We start from the raw sequence: 26,743 nt of genomic DNA, 5'->3' as shown, positions 1-26,743 counted from the left end.
CAAGGCAGTCATAACGTTCAATTACTTTTTTTCTCATGGAGGAAGGAATGCATGAAGTCAAGACTGCCTGGGGCTCACCAAAGTCATAATGCGGCTCCAGATTGCCCCTTCTTGGCCTCAGTTTCTTCACCAGTGAAGTGGAGTCAGTAAAGCCTGCCTGATCTGTGGGCTTCTACCATCTGGTCCCAACTTCCTCAGCCCCCTCTTCTCACCTCACTGGCCACAGACAACTAAATGCCCTGCATTTTCCAGCAGCCAAAACTTTGTTCTTTCTGGTCCTCTGCTTAGAATGCCACCCTCCAGGTTCCAACTCTCTAAACCTGAATCATTTTTCAAGACAGCATTCAGATGCCACCTCCTCCAGGGAGCCCTCTGTGACTCCCTCAAGCTGGACAGGACCCCACCTCTCCTGAGCTGCAGGAATCCTTTCTTGGCCTTCCCCTCCGCTACTGAGCTCTCTCTCCCTTGAATCATGCGCCTCCCTCACGCTACCTCAGGGCTTTCGTTTCCAAAGCACCTTTCAGATCTGCATTTTGGGCTGACACAGTGAGATGCTAAGGTGGGCAGAGAAGGCAAAATAGCCTACCCAGGGTCACACAGCAAATGAGGCTCAGGAGTTTCCTGACTTCTGGTCCGGTGCTCCTCTGTCTTTAGTCTCGATTTTCCTAGCTATAAAATATTCCTGAGCCTTAGTTTTCCCATCTTTAAAATGGGGCTTTCAAGGGTCCATTCCTCATAAGGCTCTTCTGGAGGTTAAATTTATTAACACAGGTCAGACATTTATCACAGGTCCCGGCACATGGTGAGTTGGAGAAACGGCAGCCTTTGTTGTCACTAACCGATGACACCTTATCTCACTGATGTGGGATTGTTCCTTAATGGTTACTTTTTCTAATTAAAAGAAGGATGGATCTCTGAGACACTGGCTTGGCCTAGGGAGGTGGCACCCTTGACCGTCAGATTTGCAGGGACCCTGGGGCCTCTGCAGACCCAGAGCTGAGGTCCCTTTCTTCCTGCCTGCAGCGGATGCTGTGTACCTGGACTCGGAAGAGGAGCGGCAGGAGTACGTCCTCACCCAGCAGGGCTTTATCTACCAGGGCTCGGCCAAGTTCATCAAGAGCATACCTTGGAATTTTGGGCAGGTAGGGGCAACACCCTGTTTCTCCCAACCATCTCAGGCCTGTCTGTGTGCCTGACCCTGTGTCTGGGGGCAGCCAAAGCTGCATAGGTGGGAGTGAGTAACAGAGTCACCCACTTCATGCTGTCAGGGATGCAAAGGCCCTGAAACAGCTGAAGGTTCAGAGAGGGCCAAGGCTGGCCTGAGGTCACACAGCAAAGGCGGTGGCCCTGGATTCAAGGTGGGGAAAGAACTAAGAGAGCCTTTGGGAGCTGTGAAGTTGGTTGATATCCCGGGAGGGGGAAGAGGGAACAGTAAAGCTCATGTATTTAAATAATAGGCAGTACTCAGAGGGCTGTGTGCTAGGCATGTGCTAAGAAGGGGCTTTAAACCCTCACCCAGATCATTGGTTCTCAGGATCACTGAGAGACAGTGTTAAAATACTAGGGGGTGAGAATTTGCTCTTCAAACAAGTTCCCAGGTGATGCTGATGCTGCTTGTCTAGTAACCATACTTTGCAAACAAACAAGCCTGAAATTTAGGGACTAAAACAACCATCACTTATTATTTGTTACAAGTCTATGGGTCAGCCGTGCATGGCTGTCTAGGCTGGGCTTGGCTGGCCTCAGCCGATGGCTCATCTGTTTCATGTGGTTTCTCACTCTCCAGCCGGCCAGCCTGGGCTGGTTCTCTAAACCGGTGATGATAAATTTGATTTATCATCCAGCCACCTGTAAAAATTCTTGAGACTCTGCTGGGAAAACTCACGAAGCAAGAACTATTGTACCCCTGGCCACTCAACCTCCTGGTGTGTTAGGAGGTATTGGCCTCCTGGGGTGGGGTTCACCCTGAGGCTTTCCCCAGCAGCCTCTGGGGCAGGGTTCAATGTTCAGGCCTAGAGAGTCCTACCCTGAAACCATAGGGAAATCTTCCCTGTATGGTCTCAGGCTCTGACCAAAGTTTTCTCATCTGAATACTGTCATGATAATTGCAAAACTCTCTGCCCAGCAACCCCATAGCCTGCTGTGGGATAGAAATGAAATGGGGGTATGACCGTGATACATAAAATACATCAGAAAATGAATTGGCTCTGATTTTTCATGGCTTTTTATTCTCTCCTGAGAAAGAGAACAAAGTCAATTTCTTCCTTTATTTCCCAGGGTCCTGTTTTGTATCCGGGCTTGTGCTGGGCTGTGGAACATGGCCCTTGCAAAGCTTCTGGAGGGGATCACAGTCCAGGAAGATGAGACTTAGAGGAAGGAAGGAATAACAGCCTATGGGGATCGGGGGGACTTGTTGAAGTAGGGAATATTTGAGCTGGGCTTTGAAGAACAAATAGGAGTTTGCCATGCAAGGAGGTGTGTGCACGATATACTAGGCCAAGGGAACTATGCAAGTGAAAGCTCAGAGGTTGGAAAGCTTATGTCATGCCTGAGACGTACGTTGTAGCTTGGGGCATACCTTGTGTGTGAAGGAGCCCCAAGAGATGAGGTGGGAGAAGCCAGCAGTGTCCAGGTTGTGGAACAGCGCTGAACATCAGGCTGATGGCAATAGGGAGCCACAGAGGGTTCATGCCATGGAAGGCTATTGTGCAGCTTGGAGGGAGATCTGGCCCAGGAAAGGACCACAGAGGTGGGGGGAAGAGAGCAGACAGAAGGGCCTCTGCAGGTGGATGGTCCAACGGAAGGTGGCAAGAAGGGGTCCTGCTTTTGAGAAAGATGACATTTGAATGGCTAGGATGAGGCGATGTGAGCCCTGCAGAGAACAGCAGGAAGCGCATTCTGAGCAGAGAAATAGCACATGCAAGGGCCCTGGGACCGTGAGCCTGGGCAGAGTGAGTATGGGTGTGAGCGGTGAGAGATGAAGTCAAAGAGGGGATGGGGGCAGATTGTGAAGGGCGTTGTAGGTTGCACGGGGAAGTCTGGGTTTTACTGTGGATACGGTTGAAACAGAAGAGTGATGGGACTGGATTTCTGTATTTAGAATCTGTCTCAGTTCCCATCAGAGCAGTGTGTGTGGGCTGGGTCGGAGGGGGATGAGGGGCTGACATCAGCTCTGCAGGGTGGGTCACACCTTGGGGAAGTGGGAGATTTGGCTGAGCAAGAGGAGAAAGGGACAGTGACAGGGCCCAGGGTGACTCTGAGGGGGAGCCCCAGGGACACTGGGCTGCCCACTCCATGGGCTCCTGCTCCAGATTCCCAGGTCCCCTCAACCAGGTCCTGGATGAAGATTGTCACCCCCTTTGTCACACACTCACGGCTCACCCAGTCATTGTCCCACTCCATTCCCTCCTGGGTCAAGAGAAGCTGCCACCAGACGGATTTGGCAGACTCAGCTGGAGCCTCCCAGTCGGCTGTGTGGGGCACAGCTGGAAACAGTGGAGGCTTCAAGGCAGGCTTCCTGAAGGAGGTGCCTTCCTAGCTTCCTCTTTCTCCTCTTGTTTCCTCTGACACAGTTTGAAGATGGGATCCTAGACATTTGCCTGATCCTTCTAGATGTCAACCCCAAGTTCCTGAAGAACGCCGGCCGTGACTGCTCCCGCCGCAGCAGCCCCGTCTACGTGGGCCGGGTGGTGAGCGGCATGGTGAGTGAGTGGCAGGGCCATCTGGGGCGGGGCCCACAGGGAGCTCCCGCAGGCCTCTCCCTCGCAGTGGAGACACAGGCCATTCACTGTGCTGGGCGCGGTGGGGGGACCCAGGAGATGGGTAAGTCTCGAGGAAGAGACCTTACATTGGAAAGATATGATTTACACAGATGAGGCTGATGCTATGAGGTCCCCCAGAGCAATTAATTTATTCAGTTCTTCAGTGAATGTTTATCAAGTACCACTTGTGTCCTAGGCACTGGGGAGACAGCCGTGTACAAGTCCTGTGTGATCTCTAACTTTACGGAGACTGTGTTATAGAGGGTAGGGGAGAGGAGACAGACACTAACCAAAATACCATATGAACGAGCAGACAGTCATAAATGACGGTGCACACTCTGAAGGAACCCGAGGTGTGACAGTGCTGAACCGCAGGACCAGGCTCGGGGAGGGGCTGAGGGGCTCCCTAAGGTGGTACGCCGGAGAAGGGCGTTCCAGGCAGAGGGTACAGCTGTGCAAAGGCCCTGAGAAGGGAGCGACTTTGGCAGGTTTGAGGAAGGAAGGGAGGCCAGTGTGCCTGGAGTGGAGGGAGCAGGGCCTGTGGGTGCAGAGGACGCTGCAGAGGTGGGCAGGGGTGACACCAGAAGGGCCTCGTGGATCGCGGTCAGGAGGCTGATTTTATTCTTGAGGTAATGGGAGTTCAGGGCGAACGACACAATCTGGGGTGGGGGACCCAAGCAGGTCTTTGTAAAACTGAGATCACACCATGTCACTCCCGAGCAATCCTGTGTTCTTCACAGGACAGAGTCACATCCCCAGCATGGCGTTCAAGATCTTGACCCTGCCCCACCTCCTTCTTCCCCATCTCCCTCCTGTGCCCGGCTCCAGACCCCACCCTCTGCCACACACCACAGTCTGTCACACCATGGCCCCTTTGCCCCTGCTCTTTCCTCACCCTGGAGCTCCCCTCCCCGCCTTTCACCCCACGCCTGCCGTACTCAGGCTCACCCAGGCGGCACAGCTTTCACCCCATCCCAGGCTCAGTCCCCGTGCTGCCCCACTGGTTGCAGGTCAACTGCAACGATGACCAGGGTGTGCTGCTGGGACGCTGGGACAACGACTACGGGGACGGTGTCAGTCCCATGTCCTGGATCGGCAGCGTGGACATCCTGCGGCGCTGGAAGAACCACGGCTGCCAGCGCGTCAAGTACGGCCAGTGCTGGGTCTTTGCCGCCGTGGCCTGCACAGGTGAGCTGCATGCTGGGATGTGGGTCCTGAGCCCTGGGAGGGGGCACAAAGAGCACCAGAGTAGGAATCAGGACATCCCTGCCCCTGCCACCAACACTCTCAATGTGCTATGTGGCCTAGAGCCTGTGACCACCCTCTCCGGTCCTTTATCCAATAGCCATCCCTCCCGTGGCTGTTAGGATCAAGGGCTATTATTTGGGAGACTGCATGGGCTTGAGGCTGAGAACTTGGGCACTGGAGCCAAGCACACCTGAGTTAAAAACCCCCACCCTCCCACCACTTGCTCTGTGACCTTGAGCAAATGACTTCTTTCTGAACCTCAGTTTCCTCATCTGGAAAATGGGGACAACATCAAGACCTTCCTCCTAGAGTGGGTGTGACATGAAGCTGCCCAGCACAGAACCTGGTCCAGTGCTGCTCTCAGCAAATATTAGCCAGTAATAACTGGATCCTAACAGTAATATCAGTGTCAAGAAACAAAGCATGTTCTAAATGTCAAGGAGGAATAGCAAGCAATTTAAAACCAAAAAAGTAAAAAAAATTTTAAACAAAAATCTTAAAAATTTAAGGCCAGAAAATGTTGACAATTGTTGCCAGGCTAATCATGGTGCTTATGAAAATGGGTTAGCATCACACACTGGCTAAGAATGTGGACTCAAGACAGGAGGATCGCTTGAGGCCAGGAGTTTGAGACCAGCCTGAGCAATGTAGTGAGACCTTGTCTCTACAAAAAAATAAAATAAATAAAAATTAGCAGGCATGGTTGTGTGTGCCTGCAGTCTTGGCTACTCAGGAGGCTAAGGCAGGAGGATCGCTTGAGCCCAGGAGGTTGGCTGCAATGAGCTATGATTGTGCCATTGCACTCCAGTCTGGGCAACAGATCAAGATCCTCTCTCTCAAAAAAAAAAAAAAAAAAAGAGCACAGATTCTGGAGGCAAAGCCTGGGTTCAAATCCTAGCTCTGCTTCCTACCAGCTGTGTGTCCTTAGGTAAATCACTTAACTCCTCTGAACCACAGTTCCATTGTGTGTAAAATGGGCATGACGGTAGTACCTTTATCCTGGGATGGTTGTGAGGATTAAATGAGTTAATATGTGTGAGGTAGCTGAGCGTGGTAGTGGTGCACCTGTAGTCTTAGCTATTTGGGAGGCTGAGGCAGGGGGATCACTTGAGCCCAGGAGGTCGAGGCTGCAGTGTGTCATGATTGCACCACTGTACTCCAGGCTGGGTGACAGAGCGAGACCCCATCTCTAAATAAATAAATGAATGTGGGAAGTGCTTAAAATGATCTTGGGTGCATGATAGAAAATACTTTTGTGATATTTATTGTCATGACTATCATTATTACCAGGCTCAATCTAAAAGGCTGGTCTAGGCTTCCCAGCTTTTCTGATTCCAAAAGCAGTGCTAAGGCCCAGGAAAGGGTCCCTGGGAGGCCCCCAGCATGTCCTCCACACCAGCAGGCTGGGTCAGGGCAGCCTAACCTAGGTTTTCAGCCCGGCCGTCCTTGCCTTCTGATCCCTGCCTCTCTGCCTGGGACTGCCTGTTCCCCGTGACCTCTAAGTTCCTTTTTCTTATGGAAACGCTCTCATCCCAGACACTTTCCTCTGAGAGCCCTAAAACACATCTTTTCAAAGAAGCCCATGGGTTTTCCTGGAGAAATCCCACAATCCAAGGCCTGGGTCCCCAGGCTCACCCGCAGAAACCCTGATCACCCTGGTCACCCTGGGCTGTGGCCGCCTGAACATTTAGCAGCAGATCCTGCCCTCTGCTGCCCACTGCAGGGCTGTATTCCGGTCCCTGCAGCCTCTTCCCAGGCTGTGTAGGATGAAGCCAGGGAAAACTTGCCCAAGAAAAGGGCTGTCTGACCCCCGTGGCCGTGGAGTTCCTGTGAGGAACCAGTGGTGGATTGGCCTGTGAACTCTGGAGCTGGACTGCCGGGGTTTGAATCCAGCTCTGCCTCTAACCCCTGGGTGGACTTGGGCAAGAGAATTGATGCCTCCAAGACTCAGTTTCCTCATCTGTAAAGTGGAGACAGTGGTGACTGATCTCATTCATAGGAAGCTCTTCATACCAGGGAGAGATCACTCAGCACAGTCTCTGGCTCTGGTTAGCCTTGGGTTTGGGGATTTCCAGGGGAACCTGGGGTTCCAGCTTTCTCAGCCGGATCCCTCCCTGCACTTCCTCGATGTCAATGAATCAGCCAGCACCGATGGACAGTGTTTGCCATAACGGGCACGGTGACACACTGTGCTGTTCCCGAGCACCCCCTCAATGCTTGCTCTGGGAATGGGCGGACGAGGCTCTGCCCACACCTGCGGCCTGTCTCTGAATCACCACAAATCCCCACAAGCTGCTATTATTAACTTCTCTTACTGAGGAGGAAATGGAGGCTCAGAGAGGCCAGTGGCTTGCCCAAGCTCACACAGCTGGTGAGCGGCAGGGTCAGGCTCTGATCCAGGTGTGCGCGGTGCTGGGGCAGCCTCCTGATAGACTGTGATGAGGGGGCCTCCCAGGACACCATCCCTGGGGGAAGAGTGGCACTTGGCTCCCTGGACAGCAGAGACAGGCCTCCCCCATCCTCCGGTGCGTACTCAGGCCCATTGCATGGTGGGATAAGACCTGCGGTTAGGACACCAGCCTTTGCTGAGGGCAGCCTTAGGGCTAAGCTCTGCCCAGGCCTCAGGGGGACAGAAACCAGGCAAGAGGGGGAGGTCATAGCTGTTCCTTCCTCCTTCCTCCCAGCTCCTACAAGTCTCCTGGCAGGAATCCAGGGCCAACTGGTAAGCTCTTACCCTGGCCCATAGATGGTGGCCCCAGGGCAAAAGTCATATTGCTTCTCCCCCTCTCCCAGACTCAACTTCAATCAAAACTAAAAGTAAAACAAAAGTCCCACAGATTACATTATTACATAATCTTGTTTCTCTTCATTTTTTACATATTTTTTCTGTGAATCTGTTACTTTTACAATACACATAAAAAGCACATTTTTAAAATGAGAGAGTAAAAGCACCCGTAATTCCGTGTGCCAGGAGCACCCAGCGGGCCATGTAGGTGAGATCCACGCTGGGGTTTTACTCCCTCTCCTGTGCCCCTCGCCTCTCTGAGCTGAGCTCAGCTTGCAGATTAGTCAATGTCCTGTCTCTGTTTAACATGTCATTGCAACATCAGCCCCTTTCCCAGCAAACAGGGCCTTGGCAGGAATGCAGGGCCCTCCCTCCTGACAAGTCTGAGGACCCTGGCCTGTGCTGCGACCTGTTTATAGGGCCACATGCATCCGTGTTCTTGTACATTGGGTAAGATGATGAGTCCCCAGTGGCATCACTAATCCCATAGAGAGGGAACCAAGGCCCAGAGAGGTGAAGGACTGGTCCCAGGTCACACAGCTGGAAGCAGCTGGGTCTCCCGACCTCTGTCCCCTCCTCTGCCTGTTCTGCTGTTTGAGTCTTTAAGATCCTATCTTGGGGACAGTCAGTCATTCAATCACTCCTTCCCTCCCTCCCTCTTTCCTCTCCTCTCTCCTTCCTCCACTCCTTCATCCCGTTTGACAAAATAGTCAATGACAGGCCTGTGCTGGGCTCCAGGATCTAACTTAAGACAGATCTCTCACTGTCCTTGGAGGGCTAATTAAAGAATCCCTCACATGCCGGTACACTGGAAAGGATGATGCATCTCCAGCCGTGCTATGAATGCAAATGATCAGGCAACCTGAACCTGGCAGGCAGGCTTCCAGGCAGAGGGAATGGCAGACACCAATGCCCTGAAGCTGGCGGAGGCACAGCATGCTGGAGGCCAGTGTGGTGGAGCATGGTGTGGGAGGAGGGTGTCAGGGGCCAGACCCTGCAGGGCCAAGGGCCGTGGCTAGGGCTCTGGCCTTGACCTCAAGGGCCATGGGGAGCCATGGACAATTGATCAGAGGAGTGTTGACATCAGATTTGTATTTTATTTTATTTTGAGATGGAGTCTCGCTCTGTCACCCAGGCTGGAGTGCAGTGGTGCAGTCTCGGCTCACCGCAACCTCCGCCTCCCAGGTTCAAGCAATTCTCCTGCCTCAGCCTCTTCCTGAGTAGCTGGGATTATAGGTGTGCACCACCACGCCCAGCTAATTTTTGTATTTTTAGTAGAGACGGGGTTTCACCATGTTGGCCAGGCTGGTCTCCAACTCTTGACCCCAGGCCCACCTCCGCCTCCCAAAGTGCTGGGATTAGAGGCGTGAGCTACCACGCCCGGCCCAGGTTTGTATTTTAGAGTCTCCTGGCAACTGTGATGTGAGGGGCATAGAATGGACATGGGGCGACCAGAGAGGTGGGCGCCATTGTCCAGGCAAGAAGGGCTGGCTCATGTTCTCACCACTCGGACAGCAGGTACAGTGTTCCCTGGCATGCAGATGGACAGGTGGAGGCCCAGAGCAGGGCGGATGTCTGCAGGGCCAGCCCGTCCCCTCAGCCTGCTTTCCACTCCTCTCCAACAGTGCTGAGGTGCCTGGGCATCCCCACCCGCGTTGTGACCAACTACAACTCGGCCCATGACCAGAACAGCAACCTTCTCATCGAGTACTTCCGCAATGAGTTTGGGGAGATCCAGGGTGATAAGAGCGAGATGATCTGGTGAGGTGGGGGCCGGGGTGGGATCAGAGCCCAGTAGGGAGGGCCCCATGGAGAGGAAACCTGGGAGGGCTTCTTGGAGGAGGTCACATTTGAATTGGACCTTAGAAGTCGAGCAGTATTTGAGCAGGCTTGGGGAAGGACAGCAGGAGCCAGGGCCTAGAGGGAAAGGCAACCACATACACGATGAGGCCTCAGGGAGAATCATGCAGCAAATGTTGTCGGGAGCCTGGAATGCCACATTAGGGAGCCCAGGCTTGATTCTGAAAGCAACAGGTTGTCACTCAAGGCTTCAGAGTGGGAGAGGGTGGGGCTGACAGCTACCAGGAGGGCCAGAGGGGAAGAGATGTGCAGGGGGCTGGGGCGTGGCCCAGGTGGGGAGTGATAAGCCCTGAACGGACAGAAGAGAAAGGATGGAGCCAAGAAATTAGGAGGTCAAAAGGGCAACTGAGAGGGGCAAGGAGGGGAGAGGCGTTGAGAAGGGCTCTGAGGTGTAGGAGTGGGCGTCTGGCTAGACAGGGTGCTGTGAGATGGGCTCCCGTGGGAGGAAGAACAGGGCAGTGGGGAAACGTGCTGGGCTCAGTTTGGGACGAGGCGAGTGTGCATCTGAGGACATGAATGGGTGGTCTGCCCGTGGGAGGTGGCAATGAATGTTGCTCAGGTTCTGCTTCATTCCCACCTCCCCCCACCCCCCCAGGAACTTCCACTGCTGGGTGGAGTCATGGATGACCAGGCCGGACCTGCAGCCGGGGTACGAGGGCTGGCAGGCCCTGGACCCAACGCCCCAGGAGAAGAGCGAAGGTGCGTGGGCAGGCACTGTCACGTCAAACAGATGGGGAAGCTGAGGCTTGGAGAGTTAAAGTGACTCAGCTGGAGGGCGGCAGAGCTAGGAGCTCACCCGGAGACCACTGATGGGTCCACACAAGGTTGGGGGATCTCACTTACATCTTAATAACACACTTCTTGATAATCTCAAAAGTAATTCACATGCATTGCGGAAAGCAGGAAATACAGAGAAGCACGAAGAAAAAAATCAAATAGCATCTTTGTCCCCACCCACTAAAATAAGCAGCATTAACATTCACACAAGCTTCCCCTGATTTCAAATTGTATATTTGTATGCGGGTGTATACATGTGTATTTAGTGTTTATATACATACATGTATAAACACACACATATATATATAGTACCTGTGTGTCTGAAAGAGAGCGTACACTAAGGCAAAATTTTGTGATGCATATGGACACTTTCTAGCAATATTGTTAAATGCATAACATATAATACATAGCGTTACAAAGAAAACCAATTACATTAAAATACAGTGATCACAAGTTTTAAAAACCAAGTTTATGATATAATAATATATGCTGCTTTATAGAACAAGATCTAGCGGTAGAGTCAGTCAGTTCCATAATATAGTTGTAGAGATAATTTATGAGCATAAATTAATTTCCTGCCATCTGTGACAGCTGTAAGGTTGCAATGACCACGCCTGTGGTTCTTATGAGTGACAAGTCCTAAGTGCTCCTCAGGCTGCTACGGTTGTTTCCTGCTTTTGCAATTGAAGAAAGTCCTATAGTGAAAACAAAGATACCCTTTTTTCCCCATCGTAGAGTTCATAGACCCCTGAATTCTGTGGGTAGTGCCTTGGGGGATCCGTGGGCCCTAGTTGAAGACCTCCAGCGGCTTAAACTTGGAGCATTTTTCCCCAGCTCTGTCCACTTCTGGATAAAACATTAGCATTTCTCTAGCAGATGGTTTTCTGTGATTTGAATTTTTATTTAATGTGACCATCGCCCATCACATGGCTGTGCTAGGCTGTATCTATCCAGCCTCTAGTCCTCAGCACTGGAACAGTGTGGGGACACACTGCGGACAGTGTGGGGCGGTTATCAACCACACTTAAGTAAACATCAGGCACCCGTATTCACTTGGAGAACACACACGCCCTGGGACCGGCCCCATGCGGGGCACTGAGCTCCACTCTCGGTACAAGCAGGAAACGGGACAGATGTCCTCCTTGCTAACATGTTGCCTGCCCTTGGCTCCGTAATTTCCTTAGGATGTCTGGGATACATTTCCATTTTATTTATCAAATACTTGCATAGCATTTAGTATAGGCTATGAGTTTTACATCTATAATTCATGAATGCTCGTTAGGTGGGCCCAGATCTTATCTCCACATGAAACTGCCGGTTTGAGAAGTTAGTGACTGGCACAAAGTCACCCAGCTAATAAGAGGCTGAGCTGGGATTTGAACCTTAAAAGTTGTGCTCCAGAGCCCCTGTTCTGAACCCTCGCCCTGTGGTACCCACCTAGAAGTGGAGTCCTTCTGTCAGAGGGCTGTGTGGTCCTGAGGTTTTTGGCTACATGTGGTTGAATTGTGGAGGGTTTTAGAGGATACCTCCCAAACTTTACCCAGGCCCATCCCTTCCCCTTTCTACCCCTGCCAGGGACGTACTGCTGTGGCCCAGTTCCAGTTCGTGCCATCAAGGAGGGCGATCTGAGCACCAAGTACGATGCGCCCTTTGTCTTTGCGGAAGTCAATGCCGACGTGGTAGACTGGATCCAACAGGACGACGGGTCCGTGAGCAAATCCATCAACCGTTCCCTGACCGTTGGGCTGAAGATCAGCACTAAGAGTGTGGGCCGAGACGAGCGGGAGGATATCACCCACACCTACAAATATCCAGAGGGTATGTGCCCTCAGAGTCTTTAACATGGCCTTGAAGATGAGCATCCGGTTTTCCCAGCCCAGCAGGCTCATGTGTGTGTGTGTGTGTGTGTGTGTGTGTGTGTGTGTGTTTTAATTGGTAGCCTACGTACAGCAATGGCCCCGTAGGCTATACTCCATCTTAAGCAATTCCTTAGAAACAGGAGCAAACATGTTGAGCGACAGTAGTAGAGGATTATTCACTTCAGAAAAGAGTTCTATATTCTACAAAAGGGCTCAATTCAGTTATTAAGACACTTTTTTTTTAAGTTGGTTTGACTCTTTTTTCTTTTTTCTCCTTCCTTCCTTCTTTCCTTCCCTCCCTCCCTCCCTCCTTCCTTCTTTCCTTCCCTCCTTCCTTCCTTCCTTCCTTCCTCCCCCACCCCCTTTCTTTCTTTCTTTCTTGACAGGGTCTCACTGTGTCACCTGGGCTGGTGTCGTGGCATGATCTCCACTTACTGCAACCTCTGCCTCCGGGACTCATGCGATCCTCACACCTCAGCCTTCCAAGTAGCTGAGACTACATGTGTGCGCCACCGTGCTCAGCTGATCTTTTTTGTTTGTTTGTTTGTATTTTTTGTAGAGACAGGGTCTCAATAAGTTGCTCAGGCTGGTCTCGAACTCCTGGGCTCAAGCGATCTGCCTGCCTCAGCCTCCCAAAGTGCTGGGATTACAGACTGAGCTGCCAGGCCTGACTGGTTGATTTGACTCTCAATAAAACTTTAGAGGATAAATATTACAGAGGAGAAGGATGCATCTTAGAAAAATGAATAATGGCTGTGCTATTATGTTGCTTATTAACAATATTTATCTGCTGGGCGCGGTGACTCACGCCTGTAATCCCAGCGCTTTGGGAGGCTGAGGTGGGCAGATCACGAAGTCAGGAGATCGAGACCATCCTGGCTAACACGGTAAAACCCCGTCTCTACTAAAAATACAAAAAAATTAGCCAGGTGTGGTGGTGGGCACCTGTAGTCCCAGCTACTTGTGAGGCTGAGGCAGGAGAATGACATGAACCCGGGAGACAGGGCTTGCAGTGAGCCGAGATCGCGCCACTGCACTCCAGCCTGGGTGACAGAGCGAGACTCTGCCTCAAAAAAAAAAAAAAATCAGTATTTCTCAGCAGTGGAAACTATAACCATAGATGGGCAATTCCACACGTTTTAATTGCAATGTACTTGTGTTAGAGGGGCTTGAAAGTCCAGAGGGGCCACGGAGGACAGGTTCCTCAAATTTTGCAGTGTTTATTTTTGCAGTATTTGATATACAGATGGGAAAATGAACATGAAGGTGGATAGGAAGAGAAATGGGCCAAGATAAACTTAAAAATAATGTCACGGGTTCAATCAGACATGAGGATGAGGCATCTTTCTGCTACTGATGCTCAATCAGTTGCAGGGGAAAGGACTTGGTTTATTTTTAAAAATTGGATTCGAGCACATCCAACAGCCAATTCAATATGATATATAATTTCTAAGCAACTACTAAGCACAGCAGGGCCCACAGAGGGGACTAAGAAACCATAGTTCCTGCCTGGGCCTGACCCCTGCTGACTTTCCAGGGGCACATAGCCATACTCTAGCTGAAAGGGATAACACGGAATGAAATGATGCTCTCCCCATCCCCTGAAAGGTCTAGAGCTGGTGGTTTGATTGAAGAAATAGATATGCACCCAACAGCACTGGGAGAAAAAAATCAAAAGAGCATAGGAGACAGATAAATGGAATATAAGGAAAGGAGCAATGAGAGACAGGGAGGGAAAGGATTTCAGGTAGAAGTAATCCCTGTGCAAATGCTTGAAGGTAAGAAAGATTGCACTGTATTCATGCCTAGCATGCACCAAGCACTGTTGTAGGCACTGGATAAATAAGGCATAAGGATAAGTAAAACACAGCCTTAGCCCTCGAGCAGCTCAAGAGGGTAGGTTTGAAACAGAAAACAACACAGGGGAAGGAGTGGTCAGAGAGGGCTTCCTGGAGGAGGTGTCATTTGCGGCTGAGTCTTGAGAGATGTATAAGAGTTCACTAGTGGAAAATAAATGAAATACTGTGTCCTCCTCCTGGCTCAGACATGTAAAGAAGGGGTTCCTTCAGGGCTGCCCTGAGTCATCAGGGCTCTGTGAAGCCAGCTCACCCCGTCCCAGCCCCCTTCCTATGACCTATTCACGCTGTGATTGAGGCTCTCTTCCCAACCCCTACAGGGTCCTCAGAGGAGAGGGAGGCCTTCACAAGGGCCAACCACCTGAACAAACTGGCCGAGAAGGAGGAGACGGGGATGGCCATGCGGATCCGTGTGGGCCAGAGCATGAACATGGGCAGTGACTTTGACGTCTTTGCCCACATCACCAACAACACCGCGGAGGAGTACGTCTGCCGTCTCCTGCTCTGTGCCCGCACCGTCAGCTACAATGGGATCTTGGGGCCCGAGTGTGGCACCAAGCACCTGCTCAACCTCAACCTGGAGCCTTTCTCCGGTAAGGGCCTGTGTTCCTGGAGCATTTGTTGACCGCCAACTGACAACGTGCTAGGTAGTGACCTAACTGCTTAGCATGTGTGATTTCACCCCACAGACACTTACGTGGCACTTACTCTGGGGCAGACCCTGTCCTAAGCACTTTATAAATATCAACCCACTTAATTCTTACAGCAAGAGTGAAGGGTGGATTCTGTCATGGCTCCATTTTCCAGATGACGAGATGGAGGCACAGAGAGGTTAAGTCATTTTCTTAAGGTCACACAGTTGGGGAGTGAACCTGTCCTCTCAGTAGCTATACTGTTTGGTTTCACCTCATCTTCGTGTGACCCCTGCTGCCCTCTCCCAGTGAATTCCACTGTCTCCAGCCCCTCATGCCTCAGCAGCCTCTCCCCACGGGCCCTTCGAGAACCTCTCCTGTGCGTCTGGTTGCTCTCAGCCTCAGAGTAAAGGCTCTAGCCCAGCACCTTGGAAAGTGCCCGTTGCACTTTCCACATTAATGGAGATGCGCTGAGTCTGCACCCCCTATCCAGCATGGCGGCCACCGGCTCCACATGGCTGCTAAGCGCTTGAAAGGTGGCTGATGCAACTGCAGAACTTAAGTTGTTTTGTTTGTTTGCTTGTTTTTTATTTTTTTCAAGATGGAGTCTTGCTCTGTTGCCCAGGCTGAAGTGCAGTAACACAATCTCAGCTCACTGCAATCTCGGCCTCCCAAGTAGCTGGGGTTACAGGTGCACACCACCATGCCCAGCTAGTTGTTGTATTGTTAGCAGAGTTGTGGTTTCACCATGTTGGTCAGGCTGGTCTCAGACTCCTGGCCTCAAGTGATCTACCTGTCTCAGCCTCCCAAAGTGCTGGGATTACAGTCATGAGCCACTGCACCTGGCCAAAACTAAAGTTTTAATTGTGTTGAAAGTTAGATAGCTACATGTGGCCAGAAACTGCTATATTGGACAGAGCAGATTGGCAAGCCAAAGGTGGGAGCGTCCAGGCCTCTGCAGGGAGAAGTGCTTTCTTCCAGGACTTGATCGTCCCTCTTCAGTGTCCCCAGCACCAGCCTAGTTGCCTTTCTTTTTCTTTTTTTTTTGAGACGGAGTCTCGCTCTGTTGCCCAGGCTGGAGTGCAGTGGCCGGATCTCAGCTCACTGCAAGCTCTGCCTCCCGGATTTATGCCATTCTCCTGCCTCAGCCTCCCGAGTAGCTGGGACTACAGGCGCCCGCCACCTCGCCCAGCTAGTTTTTTGTATTTTTTAGTAGAGACGGGGTTTCACCGTGTTAGCCAGGATGGTCTCGATCTCCTGACCTTGTGATCCGCCCGTCTCGGCCTCCCAAAGTGCTGGGATTACAGCTTGAACCACCGCGCCCAGCCGCCTAGTTGCCTTTTTAGGTAGATCCCCTTCGCTGTGAAATGGTGTCATTAGACCACCCAACCCAGCCCCGAGCCAAGACTTTGTCACCAGGTTTCCCGCACAGAGGCCTACACAGTGGTTGTCCCCTGGGTCCCTTTCACTGTCTGGCTTTGTCACTGTGCCTGGTTATCTTCCTAAAAATAAGCCTGAGGCCCTCAGAGGAGCCGTGACCACTCAGGTCACTTAGTGAGGCAGTGCCGGGCCAGGCATCAAGCCCAGGGCTCCACCCACAGCTCCACCACCACCCAGCAGCCCCATCCCACTTTCTACCGTTTGGAGCCCAGCAGGTGTGAGGAGGGCAGAGGGGTCTCCAGGCTTGAAGAGAACCTGGGAGCTGCCGGGTGAGACATTAGCCATCCACCGAGGGGCAGCGGAATCAAGTAGGACATCGTCTTTGGGCAGCGTCTCACTGAGTCACTGGAGAAAATGGCCACCCCCCTGCACCTTAGCGTCCCCATCAGCCTCCTGGGGGTTATGATCCGACAGTGCAGGACCATTGGGAGTAAGAGAGTGTGCACACAATAGGCACTCGTGCCCGGGATTCAGTGTGGCCACACCTGGAGATGCTGGAGAGCCCCCGGGTGGGGCATGGTTTGTGTTTACAGTTTATTTCCCCGTCTCTTTTCCCTGGACTCCTACCTGTCAAACCAGTGATCGTCCCTCTCCTCTATGACGGTGCCTGGACCCTTGGCGCCCATGGACTGGCGTCTGGGGCACAGCTTTCACCCTCCTAAGAAAGCAGGTCTGTGTTGCGGGTGGGGTGTCTGCAGTGTTGACAGTTGCTGCCTCCTGGTTTTTCTATCTTGGGCCCACCGTGGGCACTCCTGGAGCTGCACCCCCTGGGCACACCCACTGTCAGGCCCTGGCAGACTCCTCAGCAGGGGCCAGGCCCTCAGAGGGCAGATCCTTTTGGTACCAGGACCGCCCCCAACACTGAAGCTGTTGAAAGGCATTTTCTGAGATCAGCAAGTCCTGGCTTCGAATCTTGGCTCTGCTGCCCTCTGAATGCACCACCTTGGGCGCGGTGAACATGCTCTCTGAGTCTTAGGTCATGCTCCCCTGTTACAAGGGGTGATGACATGCCTGCCTGATTCGCCCGCAGCCGTGAGGACTGAGGGAGAAGATGTGTGCTCAGGAGGTATCTGGAAAGGGCACAGCAGCGCCAACACGTGGTAGGGCCCTCACTCCTCCCTGAGGGCGAGTGCTAAGAGGTGTGGGGAGGCGAGAAGCTCGTGGACCTTTCCTGAACACCTACTGTCCCAGGCAATGGTGTCAGCCCTGGGCTCAGGGGTTCCTGTGTCCCTGACACCTCGGTGGTGTAGAAAGGACCCGGCCCTCACTGCTCATTCAGGCCCCAAGAGTCCGGGACAGGATCCATCTCTACAGGCGTGTAGGGGTTCAGGACACAAGGACACCCAAGTTCTAGTTCCTGCCACCTGCTGCCTGGCTGTGGGCTCCTGGGTATTCCTCTCCTCCACCCAGGCTACAGGTTCCCCATTTGCACAAAGGGGAAGGTGAGTTCCTCTTTTAAGAGCCCTTCCAGCCCTGTTCTCTCTCTTTCTCTCTCTCTCTCTCTCTCTCTCTCTCTGTGTGTGTGTGTATATATACACACACATATATTTAGGAGGTCCAAGTGCAGTTTTGTTACACGGATATCTTGAGCAGTGGTGAAGTCTTGGGCTTGACATTGGAGACCCAGTCCCGTCGTTTCAGTGCACACCCACCAGCTCCTTCTCGTGCTCAGAGCTGCTCCAAGGGGAGAAAGTGTCTCTCCTAGAATGAGTGGCAGGAGGTGAACTCCAGGCCTGGGCCAGACGCACCAAAATCACTTCCTCCCAGGCCTCTGTGGTGTCAGCCCTCACCTCTAAGACACCATCGGGACACTGAGAGCATTGTTCTGCACTGGCATCAGCCAAGCATGCTGGCTTTTCTCATCCTCCCAGGAATGTGCTCACCACAGAGGGGGTCCCTCCTGCTGGAGACCCACTGGAAGCATAGCCTTCAGGGAGGGGAACGGGAGGACAGAAGGTCCTGGGCGTTGGCCTCTGGCTGGAAATTGGGGCTGGTCCAAGTGCCCTGTTGGAACCTCCAACGCCAAGCTCAAACTGAGATGGGTTCCCTCTAAGCCCCCATACTGAGGTTGAGTTGCTTGTTATTCTTTGAAGATAAGATCTGGGGAATTTCCGTGTGCTGGTGGACAGGAAGCCAGGCCCTGGACAGCTGAAAGGAATCCAGTTGCCCGCACCCCGCCTCCTTTCTCTGCTGCTTCTCTCTCTTCTCCTTCCTGCCTCCACCCTTTCATGTTCTGTCCTCCCTCATCCCTTCAGGTGGGTCACGGGAATGCAGACAATGCGGCCTTGGTGGCTGTCCCCAGAGTAACCTTCTAGAACAGGGCAAATTGTCTAAAGAATGATTGAGACTGACCACACACGTTTCTTCTTCCCAGTCAGCATCTGGCCCAACACCAAGGCCATGGCCACTGGCTTGTGGACGGAGACTTTCAAAGGTCCAGCCCTGCCCTGGCCTCCACCTCTTAGAATAGTTGACAGTTGGGACACATCCTCCAAGCTCCCGGAGGATAATGTTGTCCTTCTTTCCTGTGGAGCAAGCTAGAATTTCCACTCTGCACCACCAGGTCTTGACCTAGTAATTTTCACTCTCTTTTGTCCTTTTTGGCACAAAAGTTTTGGTTTCCTTCCCCAGATCACGTCATCTGATGAGAGGTTGGAGCAGATCCACCCAGGAAATGAAAGACCAAAGGGGTGGGGAGGCCAGGGCAGCATTTTCCAAAGAGGGGGACGTGGACCACCAGTGTTCACGGTCAAAGCCTGAACCTTGAATCCCACAGTGGGAAAGTGACTGTCTCCTCCGGTCTCAATCCGTCCTTCACGTGACCTCCTGGGGAAAGTCTCCGAGGGTGCTAATTTGCCTCTGGCCTCCCAAGTCTTGTCAATCTCCCTCTTTAGCAGCAGACTTAGGCCTGAAACTCAGAGTCCACAGCACATTGCTGTATCGGGCCAGAAGTGAATATGCGTGACTTTGTTTGTATTTTCTCTCTCTTTTTTTTTTTTTACTCCTTGAGACAGGGTCTCACTCTGTTGCCCAGGCTGGAGTGCAGTGATGCAGTCACGACCCACTGCAGCCTCGACCTCCCAGGCCCAAGACATCCTCCCACCTCAGCCTCGCAAGTAGCTGGAACTGCAGGCTTACCCCACCATGCCCGGCTAATTTTTGTACTTTTTGTAGAGACAGGGTCTCACTATGTTGCCCAGGCTGGTCTCAAACTCCTGGGCTCAAGCAATCCTCCTGCCTCAGCCTCCCAAAGTGCTGGGATTACAGGCGCGAGCCACTACACCCAACTACTTGTATTTATTTACTGCTCCTCCCTGCCTCCTACAAACAGACCCCAGTCTGTTTCCTTAAAAGCTAAAGTACATGAATCCTTAAAATGCTACACTACTAAGGCCCTCCAGCCTCAGTGTTCTTTTCAGAAACATGGGGCTAAGAACCACCCTTCAGTGGGTGGGTTTGTTCCTGCCAGCTTCTTTCTCATCCCCACATCACTGTGCAGCTTTTGCTCTGTGATGACCCTTGGTCTTACTTCTGCCCAGCAGGTGATAAGATCTAGGGAACAGAGAGATGAAACAGAGAGGGGAGGTCATCTCCCCGCGCTCAGCCAGTGAGTGGCCAGACCGGGCCAGAGGCAAGTCTCCCAGTCTGAGCAGTTACTGGCAGAGGTGATTCTTCATCTGTGCAATGGGTACAGCATCACGAGCCTCATGGAGGGAAATGACCTTATGTCCATGAGAGGCATTCTTCAGTGAGTGTGGACCATGTTGTTGGACTCTAAGATCTGGATTATTCGTCCAGATGCCTGCACAGTACATATCAGCTGTGTGACCTAGGACAATGTTATTTCACCTGCCGGAGCCTCAGTTTTCTCATCTGTAAGTTGGGTGGTAATACAAGCCTTTTAGGGTTGTCATGAAGGTGAAGTAGGAGCCCGCCATGGGAAGTGCAGTGCCTGATGCAGCAGCAGATGTCGGCTCTGATCCTCCCCAGGATGAAGGGCCCGCGGCTCACACCCTGAGTCCTGAGTGCACCAGGCTTTTCCGGGACACTCGCTCAGCTAATCCTCCCACAGCCTTAGGAGTGCCTGTGCCACGCAGATCCAAACATCAAGGACCTGGGAGGTGGAGTGGCTCACGTGAGGTCACCCATTAGAGGAGGCAAAGACAGGATTAGAACCCAGGCCCGTGGGAGTCCAAGTGTGTCCTCTACCCACTCTCCAGCTCCTCCCTGGGAACCCTGGAGCCACAGTGGGGAGTTCTGGGATCCGCCCAGCCATTCCCCTGCTGTGTGACCCCAAGCACATTCCTTCCCCTCTCTGTGCCTCTTGGAGTTGCAAGAGGAGAGTTGGGAGGGGTGATTCTGCATCATGAGCACCCCCCTTTCTCCCCTTCTGCAGAGAAGAGCATTCCTCTTTGCATCCTCTATGAGAAGTACCGTGACTGCCTCACAGAGTCCAACCTCATCAAGGTGCGGGCCCTGCTCGTGGAGCCAGTTATCAACAGCTACCTGCTGGCTGAGAGGGACCTCTACCTGGAGAATCCAGAAATCAAGATCCGGGTAAGGGCAGGCTGGGCAAGAGGCAGGGTCCCAGGGCAGCTCAGCACTGGGGAGAGGGCAGATCCCTACCCTCACCCCAAACACCTGCATCCCTGTAAGCTCTAGACCTTTGGTGCCTTAGCGATCCTCAAATCCTAGCCTCATCGAAGAAAAGCATCATGAAGCCTAGAGAATTGGGGACTCGTAGACTCCAGGAAAGAATCTGAAAATCCCAGCATGATAGGGTCATGGAATTTGGGGATCTTAGAGTCATGAATCCTTAAAATGCCATACTACTGAGACTGGAAACCCCACACACTGGGCACTGGTGAGGCAGGGTGGGGTGGGGGAGTGAAGGGCACAGACTAGAGTCTCACTGTCTGAGTTTCTACCAGGGCAGCCCTGGGCATGTGACTTTGCCCTTCTGTGCCTCCGTTTTCTTCATCTGTTACATGGGATTAATAATAGCCCTGAGGGGTGTTGTAAGAATTAAAAGCACATCCACAGGAAACACAGAGCCATCCTCAGCACAGGATAAGGGCTCACTGAAAGCTCACTATCCTTATCATCGCCGTCATCATCATTATAGCCCTTCACTTAGAAGAGCCACAGCCCAGAACCCCTAAGGGTAACAATTACACTTAAATGGTAAACAGCAGAGGGAGAGGCGATGAGCAATGTGCCAGACATTCTGCTGGAAGCTTGCGCATATTAGCTCAGTTAATCCTCACAAGAACCCTCGGTCAGGCATTTCTCTCCCATGAAGAATTCAGGGTGTGCAGAGTGGAGAGTAACTTCCCCAGGTCATGTGAAGAAGGGGCAGGGATCAGCCTGGCTCAAAAGCCTATGATCTTTCCCCTCCAGACCCTGGGACAAGGGAAGCACTTTGGACATCCCCTGGGTCACGTGGAGCCTCATTGCAGCTCCATGCAGGAGAACCTGGGCAGGTAGCACGGTCAGTGTTTTCCCGATAAAGAAACTGAGGCACAGAGGTGAGGGGGCTGATCGTGGCAGACCAGGGTACAGCTTTGTTCAGCAAATATTGGGCCAGATTACAGTGAATATAGACGGCCCAGCTTGGATCCCACCTGCCCCTGACATCTGCCCCATGCCCTCTTCCAGATCCTTGGGGAGCCCAAGCAGAAACGCAAGCTGGTGGCCGAAGTGTCCCTGCAGAACCCGCTCCCTGTGGCCCTGGAAGGCTGCACCTTCACTGTGGAGGGGGCCGGGCTAACCGAGGAGCAGAAGACGGTGGAGATGTAAGTGCTGGCTGCTCTAGCTTTGGGGCCTGGGGGAAGCGGGCAGATGCCAGTGGGGATACAGACTGTCCTTAGGCACCAAGCCCTGGCAGAAACCCCCTCCTCTCATCTCCCACACACACCTGTACCCCAGACACTCTGGGGCTGGAGTTCCCACCGTCACATCCTCTCTCAGTGCTGACACCACCCATGCACAGATCTGCCACAGACCTCCGCAGTGACATCATCCATCAGTAGGCGCTCACTGCAGACACATGCACCCTCACATAGACAGGTATCTGCCCTCCGAATGTCCACACATGTGCATGCACATACACATGCATGCGTGGGCATTTCCTCATAGATACCTAGCTACACACATACATACGAGCACATACTTCTTATTTTTTACTTTTTTACTGTAATGTAAGTTATATACAGTAAAAAGCACAGATCACCTATGTACAGCTCAACACATTTTCACACACATGGCTACCTGAGCATATACCCACTTGTGCCCCCAAATGCACCATCCGCTTTTATGCACACGGACACACGTGTGCACACGCACTGTTCACTCTAGGAGGGCACATTGTCCAGGCCCCGCAGAGGGCCGAGAATGAGGCCCACTGATGATTGTCGCCATTAGCTCGAGTTCGTGGAGACACTGTGCTGAGCCTTGGGAGTCACGTGACTTCCTGGCTGGACCCCAGTACGGGGGAGCCAGGCCTTGGGCCCCTTTCTTTACCATCCCCTCTCTTGCTGCAGCCCAGACCCTGTGGAGGCAGGGGAGGAAGTTAAGGTGAGAATGGACCTGCTGCCGCTCCACATGGGCCTCCACAAGCTGGTGGTGAACTTCGAGAGCGACAAGCTGAAGGCTGTGAAGGGCTTCCGGAATGTCATCATTGGCCCCGCCTAAGGGACCCCTGCTTCCAGCCTGCTGAGGGCCCCCACCTGGATCCCAATCCTTATCCCAAGCTAGTGAGCAAAACATGCCCCTTCTTGGGCCCCAGACCCCAGGGCAGGGTGGGCAGCTTATGGGGACTCGTGGAAATGGAATGTGCCCCTGGTCCATCTCAGCCCCCTGAGCTTGTGGGTCCCCACTCACCCCCTTAGCTGTGAGGAATGCTCTGTGCCAGAAACAGTGGGAGCCCTGACCTTGGCTGACTGGGGCTGGGGTGAGAGAGGAAAGACCTACATTCCCTCTCCTGCCCACGTGCCCTTTGGAAAGCCATTGACCACTCGCCATATTGTTTGATTTACTCCATAGCCCCTTGGAGCGTGCAAGAAAGGGACAGCATGCCCCTTGGCTGGATCAGGGAATCCAGCTCCCCTAGACTGCATCCTGTACCTCTTCCCCTGACTGCACCCAGCTCCAGGGGCTTGGGACAGCCGGAGCTGGGTGGGGACAGTGATAGGCCCAAGGTCCCCTCCACATCCCAGCAGCCCAAGCTTAATAGCCCTTCCCCTCAACCTCACCATTGTGAAGCACCTACTATGTGCTGGGTGCCTCCCACACTTGCTGGGGCTCATGGGGCCACCAGCCCATTTAATCACCATGGGAAACTGTTATGGGTGCTGCTTCCAGGATGAGGAGACTGAGGCTTAGAGAAAGAGCGGCCCCCTCCGCACCAGTGGCCTCATGGTTATTAGCCAGGCTGGGTAATGTGAAGGCCCAAGAACAGAGTCTGGGCCTCTGACTGTGAGTCCACTGCTCCGCTTATGACCCCAGCCTGACCTGAGACTGTCAGAGACGCTGTCTGGGACCTGACCAAAAAAAGACTCAGCTGAGACAAGGAGGTAGGGAGGGGACTGGGGGACTGGGAGTCAGGGCCCGGGCTGGGTTCAGGTCCCACGTCTGGCCAGGTGCTGCCTTCCCCTCTCTGGGCCTCCCTTTCCTTATTGGTCAGAGGAGTGATTGAACCAGCTCATCCCCGGGGTCCTCTCCGCTCCATCTTTGCAATGCTTTTATATGGCCCAGCCTTGTGAGTAACCACAAGGTCCGCTCCTTGCTCCACAAAGCCTTAAGCCCAGGATATTTCTGAGAGTGAAACCATGACTGTGACCACCTTCTGTCCCCAGCCCTGTCCTGGTCCCCTCCTGTGCCCAGATACCACCTTTCAGACCCCAGTTCTAGGGGAGAAGAGCCCTGGACACCCCTGCCCTACCCAGGAGCCTGCCCGCTGCAATGCCTAGACTTCCCAACAACCTTAGCTGCCAGTGCTGGTCACTAACCAACAAGGCTGGTACCCCAGATACCCCTTCTTTGCAGGGCTAAGGCCCCCAAACATAGCCCCTGCCCCTGAGGAAGCTTGGGGAGCTTATGAGTTTTCAGCTCTGATTTTATCTCCTGCTCTTTCTACATGACTGGGCTTCCCTCGGGCTGGAAGAAGGGGGGATTCTCTATTGAAGGAGATCACAGCCTCCAGGGTCCCCCAAATCCCAGAGAAGGACTTGGAGAGAATCATGCTGTTGCATTTAGAACTTTCTGCTTTGCACAGGAAAGAGTCGCACAATTAATCAACATGTATATTTTCTCTATATATAGAGCTCTATTTCTTTACGGTTTTATAAAAGCCTTGGGTTCCAAGCAGGCAGTAGATGTGCTTCTGAACCGCAAGGAGCAAACACTGAAATAAAATAGTTTATTTTTCACACTCAAGCTAGGTCTGGTCTGGTCCTTTATGAGTTTGGAGGGAGAAAGGTGGGTGAGCTCGCTTACACCTGGACCCCCACTTCCTGCCTAGAGTCTTTCCTGAGCCTCAGCCCTGTCCCTGGGTTTAAATTTTATTGGCATTCAAGGTCCTACACAGTCTGGCTCCATCTCTAGCCCCTTCCACCAGCAATCTGTTTGGGGGCCACAATTAACTTCCTGTATCCCCAGAACACCCTGCGCAGTTGTCTACCTCTTGGCTTTTGTGTGTGTAGTTCCCTGAGCCTGGAGTGCCCCTCCTCTCCTTTCCCTGTTTGGCAAACTCCTACTCATCCTATAATGCTTAACACTGAAGTCACCTCTTCTATGAAGCCTTCCTTGATTTCTTTTCAGGTTCCCAGAGTCCTGGAATACGGACCAATTCAAACATTTATCACAGTAAATTTTACTTCCACGTTGGCCTGTCTGTCCCCTTCTCCATCCTATCTGAAGCCCTTGAGGCAGGGACCACATATCTCTTAAATAAACACTAATAAATGCTGAATTGGTAAATCAATGTTTTCCAACTCAGCTCCCACAAGACCTGTGCTATCCGATAGAAATAAAACATGAGCCACAAATGCAAGCCACATATGTAATTTAGAATTTTCTAGTGACCACTAGACCAAAAGTGACCAAAAGACTAGACTCTTTTTACTTTGAAAAGAGTAAAAAGCCATGGGTGGAATTAGCTTTAATAATGTATTTTATTACAAAAAACTAGCCGGGCGATGTGGCGGGCGCCTGTAGTCCCAGCTACGTGGGAGGCTGAGGCAGGAGAATGGCGTGAACCCGGGAGGCGGAGCTTGCAGTGAGCTGAGATCCGGCCACTGCACTCCAGCCTGGGCGACAGAGTGAGACTCCGTCTCAAAAAAAAAAAAAAAAAGTATTTTATTTAATCCAATATATCCAAAACATTATTTCAACATGTAATCAATATAAGAATTAGTAAGGTATTTGACATTCTTATTTTTGTATTCAATCTTTGAAACATGGTGTGTGTTTCACACTGACAGCCCATCTCAATTCAAACTAGCTGCATTTCAAGTGCTCAGTAGCCAGTCTGGCTAGTGCTGGATGAAGCAGGTCTAGACTGTGATTCCATGGGTGTGCGGATCCGGTCATTCATTTCATTCCCCACCGTTGAAGCACTTAAGCACTCATGAGTGTCCGTTGAATGAATAGATGATGCGGACAGTCCCACCCTTGGGAAGTCATGCCGAAAGATATGACATGCACATAAAAAATAAATCAAAATAAAAACATGACATCACGTGTTCTGAGTGCCGAATCCTTCTGTTCCTTGGACGCTACAACCTGGTGCTGGCTGGGTGGCTTGAGAATTATATCGGTGAGTCACCGGCTGGAAAACAGAAACCACACTACTATTTCAGGCAGAGAGGGAGTTCATAGAGGAAGTTCATTCCAGAAGTATCCAAAGGGGCGGAGGAGCAGATGGGAGAAGGAGTGTGACCTAGAAATTGGGAAGCAGCTGCAAAGCCCACGAGCTGGCGCCCACAGCCCTAGAACCAATATAGCTGCTGGGAAATACAGAGCCTGCGGAAGCCACCTGAGGCTGCAGCCAGAGGCAGGCTGGCATCTCCCCTCCTCAGGCCTCTTTCCCACTGGCAGGTCCTAACCTGAAACCGGCTGGCAAGCAGCTCTGGGAAATGTCATTTTTCAGCTTCCAGATCCCTGAAATACAGAGAGCGTAAGCAAGGGCAAGGACGGAGTCGTTGGGACCTATTGCCATTCCCTGTGCCAAAAACGCTTTTACTGTCCTCTCTACCTAATGAACTCTTACTCAGTCTGCAAAAACCTGTTCCAAGGAGGCCTCCCCTGTGAAGCCTTCCTGGACTGCAGCCCCTTGCTTTGACCTCTAGATCTCCCCAACCCTTTACGATACTGGATACTCAGCAGCCTTAGCTAGGAATAGCTGTTTCTGTGCCTGTCCCCTGTTCTGGAGCACCCCGAGGGCAGGGTCAGGGCACAGCCCCAACAAGGGCTGCCAACTCTGGCTCCCAGGCCCGATAGCCTCCCAGCTATAGAGCAGGGGCAG

General features: G+C 52.4%; 1 protein-coding gene across 2 annotated transcripts in view; it reads left to right on the top strand.

Moving 5' to 3' along the window:
- TGM2 (transglutaminase 2) overlaps nt 1–24,654 on the top strand; it is a 38,360-nt gene extending 13,706 nt beyond the window's left edge. Inside the window, exons 4-13 of one of the 2 annotated variants that reach the window (XM_033186391.1) lie at nt 1,024–1,142; nt 3,573–3,701; nt 4,772–4,949; nt 9,420–9,555; nt 10,250–10,353; nt 12,007–12,249; nt 14,467–14,739; nt 20,615–20,775; nt 21,877–22,013; nt 22,761–24,654. In XM_033186391.1, the coding sequence (XP_033042282.1) occupies nt 1,024–1,142; nt 3,573–3,701; nt 4,772–4,949; nt 9,420–9,555; nt 10,250–10,353; nt 12,007–12,249; nt 14,467–14,739; nt 20,615–20,775; nt 21,877–22,013; nt 22,761–22,911 (1,631 nt within the window). In that variant the 3' untranslated portion in view covers nt 22,912–24,654. Of the gene's footprint in view, nt 1–1,023; nt 1,143–3,572; nt 3,702–4,771; nt 4,950–9,419; nt 9,556–10,249; nt 10,354–12,006; nt 12,250–14,466; nt 14,740–14,912; nt 15,388–20,614; nt 20,776–21,876; nt 22,014–22,760 lie in introns of those variants that run through there. The other variant, XM_033186392.1, reaches the window with a different exon arrangement.
- The last annotated feature ends 2,089 nt before the right edge of the window (nt 24,655–26,743 follow it).

This window comes from Trachypithecus francoisi, unplaced genomic scaffold (assembly GCF_009764315.1).
Source record: "Trachypithecus francoisi isolate TF-2019V2 unplaced genomic scaffold, Tfra_2.0 Lachesis_group21, whole genome shotgun sequence".
Classification (NCBI taxonomy): Eukaryota; Metazoa; Chordata; class Mammalia; order Primates; family Cercopithecidae; genus Trachypithecus; species Trachypithecus francoisi.
This window is presented reverse-complemented; position numbering and strand designations above follow the sequence as displayed.